At 45.6% G+C, this 7,500-nt stretch overlaps 1 protein-coding gene across 1 annotated transcript in view; it reads right to left on the bottom strand.

The window, feature by feature from the left end:
- rgs7a (regulator of G protein signaling 7a) overlaps positions 1 to 7,500 on the bottom strand; it is a gene marked incomplete at its 3' end in the record, with an annotated part of 70,806 nt that overhangs the window by 7,883 nt on the left and 55,423 nt on the right. Inside the window, exons 6-9 of the mRNA XM_083650515.1 lie at positions 7,011 to 7,075; positions 5,457 to 5,533; positions 5,083 to 5,164; positions 2,410 to 2,484 (exon numbers count right to left, since the gene is read on the bottom strand). Of these exons, the coding sequence (XP_083506641.1) occupies positions 2,410 to 2,484; positions 5,083 to 5,164; positions 5,457 to 5,533; positions 7,011 to 7,075 (299 nt within the window). The remainder of the gene's footprint in view (positions 1 to 2,409; positions 2,485 to 5,082; positions 5,165 to 5,456; positions 5,534 to 7,010; positions 7,076 to 7,500) is intronic.

Below are 7,500 nucleotides of genomic sequence, written 5' to 3'. Positions count from 1 at the left end.
AAAAAAAATCACAACAATCTAATTTCTTTCGTTTTTCACACTTTTTCACATCAAAAGTTCGTTTTTCAAGATTTAATTGATAACAGTAATTTACAGTTTGCTGACGTCACCTAGTACTATCAAATTTCTACCCCATTTCAACCAATCATTTCACGACATGCAGCTGTCAATCAAATCTTCATTTCAGGATAATTTTCTCTTCCAAAGAAGGGGAAAATGGCGCCTAGTGCCTGTCATCTGGCAGAGTTTCTAGAACTAACTACTAACTTGAGCAATTATGCAAACTAAATCAAACGGTAATGTCTAAGAATGCAAAGAAATGTAACTGGCTCGTTAAAACACGCATTCCAGGAATATTATTTACATTTATAACGATAATGGCGCGCGCCTCCGAGCCTGACAGCCTCCCTGGCTGTCAGGGGTCGTCTCTCGGAGATTCCAGGCGGGCGGGCAGCACCTATGGATCGGATTGTCCGCTCGTTCCGCACGAAGCAGCTGGCTGCCTGGTACTCTGCGGTACAGGCTGAATCCCACTCGATTTGCGGGTGGAACACGCCAGGATTGGCCAATGCCAGGAATATTATTTACCGCAATAGCGATAATGGCGTGCGCCTCAGAGAGCCTGGTTGTCAGGGGTCGCACCTCAGAGATTCCAGGCCGACGGGCTGCACTCTCCGCTCGGCAACACGTAGGCAGCTGGCTGCCTGCGGCTCGCTGAGCTCCACTCAGCCACTAACCTCGCGTCAGCAGGCTCTTCCCGAGGAGATGCGCCACAACACGCTGAATCCCACTCGATTTGGAGGCGGAACACACCAGGATTGGTCAAAGCCCAATCCAGTACCCCAGAATTGTCAAATAAAATCATCGACATGCTACTATGACCCGCCTCTCAACCTGTCATCTCAGACAAATTGGCCCCTATCGTTGCATCGGCGCAGTTTCTAGGCCGAGCAGCAGGCGCAGATCAAAGCAGTGGGCGTGGAAAGGCGCACTTGATATCGTCGTGCTGGCGCTAGATGCAGCCCAAAGCATTACAACCACGCCTTTTAGGCGTAAAATTATGCACCGTCATGCTCATTGGATAAGTGCAATAAACGAATCGCACGCTTGCCTTTTTAGCTCCAATTCCAGTGATCCCGCAAAACCAGACGAAAGCCAAACGCTCTGCCCCCCCCCCCCCCCTCCCTTCATCCAGCCTGTCTGTCTGCATTATAGGCTATTATTCCATATTATTATGCTTCTCAAACCAATCTAACTGCAGTTTCAATACTGCAAGCATGTAAATACGCTACACTATAGCAAGATCAAAGTGAAAATAATGTTCTATGCATCAGCTAGAAAAATATAGCCTATTAGATTGGTGAAAGTTTGTCCAGAAAGATATCATTTTCTCTCGCCTGCTGCAGGAAGGATGATGCACATAAATATACCCTACATTATGTCAAGTCATTGCATAAATGTGTTTTTATTGTAAAACTAAATGTGAAATAGGGCCAAGTTATTGGAGGGACATCACAGTATAGCAGATGCCATTAGAAGCGCGTTCCGAAGCGCGTTCCGCTGTTACTTCTCTAAATCACGTTAACTCGACAAGGGGTATATATAGCCCCAGGAGGACATATATGTTTCACTTAGGGTGGTGTTTTAATTTCGATGATTTATTTGGTCCAATATTGAAATGTTCTACAATTGCAGGCTGTGTTACCATTACACATTATTTTAGATCGACCTTTTATATCTATTTCGCCTCATTTGGTTGCTATTTAGTAGCGAAATTTAGTACCCAATTGCATGCTGGGGCATTCACAGGCAGTCAGAGAGAGACAGTCGTATTGTGCCTGTCAGACTGCCTGCAGCCTCAAAGCGGTACGGACGGAGTTGTTTTACCCAGGCTGGAAGCGTTGTCACACAGGCTTGTGACAGTAACTCAACGCGGAAGGATTTATTTCACAATAAACTGGTAAACGCACACCAATGCCTGCTCCTGTCAGTAGGAGAGAGGGAGAGAGTGACACAGAGAAGGGTGACAGAGGAGAGAGGGGACGGACTGGCCCATTGAATAGGCCTGCTTTTCAAAGGCGCAAGGCGCTAAATTAACGGCAGGTCGGAAGATAAGAGTACGCCGGTATTTAGCGCCGACACGCCCACTTTGGCGCATTCAGGGACTCCGCCACGCCCATTCGGCCTAAAGCGCATTTGGCAGCCTAAAGCCTATTGCTATTTTCCCGAAACAGGCGCTAGGCACGTTTTTTTGCGGTTAAGGCCCGTAATAGCGCCGATGGCCTGTGGGAGAATAGGGCCCATTATGTTTTCAGTCTGAAACGGACTCCGACGCACGAGATGAACGGGTTCAGTTCGACTTTAACAATGATTCTCAAAGGAAAAGGGGTCTAGTGCGAGGAGATGTACCTTTCTTGTCTTGTGGGGGTTTTTCATTCTGGAGGACTTCTTTATGTCGACTTCTGTTGTATTCACACATCCAGGCTGAGAGGAAGGCAAACAGAAGAGACAACAGAGTGTTCAATTGTGTTCAATTGTTTCATGCTACCTTCAAAGACAATGTGACAATCAGTAATGTAGTAATTTAATTTAGCCCCTGTTATACAGGAGGAGGTTTTACTTGGTCCAACCAAACAGTTCAGCTAGAATCAGGAGAGACCATAGAACATTTCCAGGTCTTACTCGAAAAAGAGATCTCGGATCTCAAGTAATTTTCCTGGTAAAATAAAGGTGAAATAAAAAAATAAAAAAATAAAAATTCACTCTAACACAAAACTTAAAGACAACAACATCGAAAAAATATTTTCTTTAAACCTGCTTTTTTTTTAATACGTTTTGGTCCGAGTGAAATGTTATGCGATCTCTCCTGTTTCTAAATATATCTGTACCGTTTGGTTTGAACAAGTAAAACTATTTTTTATAAGCATTTTACGAAAATGTCTATGGGAAAATAAATGGCGGATGAACATCTCTTGGTACAGTGCTGAAGCAGGAAGTGACGTTCCACTTTGGCTCTCTATTTGTCGAATGCGTTATAATGAAATGGAATGTGGCAATTGTACCAAACCAGGGAAGCCAGTGGGAAATCAAAGACTCTTGTGTGCAAATTCTCCCCGATTGAGCGAGCGCTGTAATGCAGGTCTCTGGCAGGAGAGCGGAGCTAAGTGGCTTGACGGCGTCACTGTGAGATCTGAATGAATATTGATTAGGTTGCCCCGAGGACGCATCCATCCCTATTGAGCATGGAGCTGTGGCTTTGGTAAGAAACACAGCGGAGGAGAGAGCCTGTAACCAAGCTACTGTATAAATGCCGATGCTAGGGAGCTATGTACAGTATGAACATGGTTAACCCATTGATACCTGATGCAGCATTTGCGTGTATATCCCTCATTTGTGTGTGTGTATCCCTTTAAGACCGCGAACCGCGTCGACGCGGTTCGCGGTCTTAAAGGGATACACACACAAATGCTGCACCAGGTATCAATGGGTTAAAGGAGGGCCCGTGAGGTTGATGTGTTCTGACAGTTATTGATGTCAGTTCGTATGTATGGCAGAGGAATATAATCAGTGATCATTTAGGTTCACTCCTGCATGCCTTTCACATGTCATGAGAATCAGATGTATAGCTCACACACAGTTGATTGATTATAGAATTTATGAAGGAATTTTTCCTGTTTTTTCTCCTCCTCCTATTTTCTCTCTAATTGTACTTGGCCAATTACCCCCTGCTGTCCCGGTCGTTGCTCCACCCCCTCTGCCCACCTGAGAGCCGTAACCTACCACATGCTTCCTCCGATACATGTGCAGTCGCCAGCCGCTTCTTTTCAGCTGACAGCGAGGCGTTTCACCGGCAGGACATGGGAGCGCGTGGGAGGCTATTCGTGCCAGATCCCCTCACCCCGAACAGACGCCCCGACCGACCAGAGGAGGCGCTAGTGCAGCGAATCCCCTTAATCCGGCTTCCCGCCCACAGACGGGGCTAATTGTGTCTGTAGGGATGTCTGACCAAGCCGGAAGTACTGTACCGCTGCCGGGAATTGAACACACGGTCTCTGCGGTGTAGGCGAGTGCCTTTTTTTTTTTTACCTCTACATACCCAGACGCCCGAGACGTCCATTTTTAATGCTCTAATTTTTGCATAACATTTTCAAAATGTTATCTCCTTTGCCAGAGCGTGACGTGTCTCTGCTGCCGCCAGCCGAACAAGTTCAAATACCCAGAGGCAGGAGATGATTCAGATGGCTTTAGCACCAGAAAGGAACGAAAGAGATTGTGTGTGTGTGTGTGTGTGTGTGTGTGTGTGTGTGTATGTGTGTGTGTGTGTGTGTGTGTGTGTGTGTGTGTGTGTGTGTGTGTGTGCGTGTGTGTGTGTGCGTGTGTGTGTGTGTGTGTGTGTGTGTGTGTGTGTGTGTCCGCGCGCGTATATGAGTAATAGTCTCGCTTTATATTTTCACAAATGAATCATATTCAAGCATTTATCCATCTATCGATTTTTTTGCAATCCACCATCAAAATCCGAATGAGTGTATAGTGTACGAATAGTAAATAGCTTTGTTGTTGTTGTTGTTGTTGTTGTTGTTGTTGTTGTTGTTGTTGTTGTTGTTTTGTTTTGTTTTCTGGATTTTTCTCCCATTTTCTCCCCAATTGTACTTGGCCAATTCCCCCTGCTGTCCCGGTCGTTGCTCCAGCCCAGCTCCAGCCCAGCTCCAGGGAGAGCCGCAGACTAGCACATGCTTCCTCCGATACATGTGCAGGCAGTCACCAGCCGCTCCTTTTCACCTGACAGCGTGGAGTTTCACCGGCAGGACGCAGCGCGTGGGAGGATCACGCTATCCCCCCAGTCCCCCGCCCCCCCCCCCCCCCCCCCCCTTCCCGACCAGAGGAGAAGCTATAGTGCAATGTCTGACCAAGCCGGAAGCACCGCTGCAAGCCTTTGAACTCAGGTCTCCGAGGTGACCTCTACACATCCAGACGCCCGTAAATTGCTGTTTTGTTATTATTCCCTTTTGTCAGCCTGATGACGATGAGGATGACGATGATGATGATGAACATGATGATACCATTGAGGACGATGACACTCACCACTGGTCTGTGCACATCCCAGAACGCCCGTTCCTGACTGTCGAGAATTTTCCTCTCAATTTTGTCTCTTTTCTTGTCCACTCTGAGGATAAACGAGTTCAACACACAACAGGAAAAAAAAAATTGGTATGTTTTTTTTACAAAATATACATCTCATTCTAACATGCATATGATCTGTGTATTGTGTATTGTGTGTGATCACGCTGTTTATTTGGCAAATCATGTGTGAAGTTGTGTGTTGAGAATGACAGGGAAGTCTCAGTCGAAGGTAAAGGTGATCATGTGTGTAAGAGGACTGGCACATTATAATATTAATAATAATAATAATAATAATAATAATAATAATTATTATTATTATTATTACAGAAACCTACTTTGCTTGTGCTTCTGCTTGCATAAAAATGAACTCCCATTTCCTGGCGAATGCCCTCTGTAGCCGTGCTAAGCTCTCCTGAAAACAAGACACAAAACAAAGGCTTTCTCAGGGATCTGTCTTAATTATATTTGCTGCACATACTGCGTATAGAGAGGCAAGGTGAACGTCACGTCCTGCTTCAGCAGAATGTATTTTCCATAGCCATTTTGTAAAATGTCTATGGAAACGGTTCAGATATATTTAGAATCGGGAGAGACCATAGAACATTTCACTCAGACCCAAACTTTAAAAAAACGTCGAAAAAATATTTTCTTTACATCCGCAGTTTTTTATGTTGTGGTCTGGGTGAAATGTTATGCGATCTCTCCTCTTTCTCTGAACCGTTTGGTTTGAACAAGTAAAACTATTTTTTATAAGCATTTTACCAAATGTCTATGGGAAAATAAATCTTTGGTAGAGTGCTGAAGCAGGAAGTGACGTTCTACTTTGGCTCTCTATAGTAAGGTGACCAGACGTCCCTGATTTTCGGGGACAGTCCCCGTTTTTGGAGCTGTCCCCGAAAATGTCCCCGATTTTCTACTGGCGTCTGCGGCCGATATGACTCCAGCTCTAGTGGGCTCATTCTTAAATCTAGAGTGAAGATACTTCTAGGCTATGAAACTGTAATATTGTACCTACAGCATCCATTGGGACCAACAATGCCATGCTACCTTGTCGGGAAGGGAAGGGGGCGAAATAATGAATTTTGAAAAACCGGCATGGTCAATTTCAAAGGGAACCCTTGACCTCTCTCACCTCAGGATATCTGAATGAGAATGGATTATATGAGTACCCACTATAAGTCTCCCCTTTACAGACGTATCCACTGGCCAACACTCAAGCAGAAAGGTTGCGGGAGGCTTACAGTCGGGGTAAAAGCATATCACAGCATCAGGTCTATGTAGCCCATTCATCCAGACATCCAAAAGTGTTCACATGTTCTGCTGCAGCTCTTTCAGGGAATCTTGAACAATGAAAAAGCTCTAGGAGCAGTAGGCTACACCGAGAATACTTTCTGAGATCTGAGGCTATTCATAAAACGGCCTAATGCTGCTGGAGAACACTTTGACATTTTGTAAAGGGACACAGTGAAGTGTGTTGTGTGTGAGTGTGTGTGTGTGTGGGGGGGGGGGGGGGGGGGGGCAAAATAAATGAAACTGGAATCATCCCCCTTTATTATTTCATAGTAATAACATTGGATATTTTAATAATATATTTGATTGCCGGACTGGAAATGTCCCCGATTTTCATTTGAGAAATCTGGTCACCTTACTCTACAGTGTATAGTGTATAGTGCCATCTGTAACAATCCCTGCCCGTGCACAAAAGAAAAACACAGAACATAACTAACCAAGTCATTCATTCCTTAGCTTTGTTTGAAGAAAGTTACAAATGGGTAACAGTTACACGCAAAACCCACACGGCTCAGTACGAACAAAAGAGCAGAGATATCGATGTTGACAGCGGTGCCGACGCAGGAAGCAGAACAGATAGAAGGGAGGAGACTTCTTACCGCCTCATAGTCTGCAAGCTCCAGACGGGCTTTATTTTGCATTGTTCTTTTGCAGAGGTAAACAGCTGAGGGAGAGAGAGAGAGGGAGAGGGTGGAGAGAGGGAGAGGGTGGAGAGGGGGAGAGGGTGAGAGGGTGAGAGAGAGAGGGAGAGGGTGGAGAGGGGGAGAGAGAGAGAGAGAGAGGGAGGGAGAGAGAGAGGGAGAGAGAGAGGAGAGAGGAGAGAGGGGAAGAGAGAGAGAGGGAGAGAGGAGAGAGAGAGAGGGAGGGAGAGTGGGAAGAGAGGGAGAGCATGAGCTCATTTTGTTTAAATGGCTCTGTGTTTACTCATCTAATTCTCTCAACTGCACATTTAAAGTGGCCTGCAAATCTCAAAGGTTATTTGCTGTGCAGTGTGTGTGTGTGTGTGTGTGTGTGTGTGTGTGTGTGTTTGAGAGAGAGAGAGAGAGAGAGAGAGAGAGCGAGAGAGAGAGAGAGAGTGTCTGTGTGTGT

This window comes from Poromitra crassiceps (genome assembly GCF_964638095.1).
Source record: "Poromitra crassiceps genome assembly, chromosome: 14".
NCBI classification, from domain to species: domain Eukaryota; kingdom Metazoa; phylum Chordata; class Actinopteri; order Beryciformes; family Melamphaidae; genus Poromitra; species Poromitra crassiceps.
Note: the sequence above shows the minus strand (reverse complement) of the source record. Positions and strands in the feature narration are given on the sequence as shown.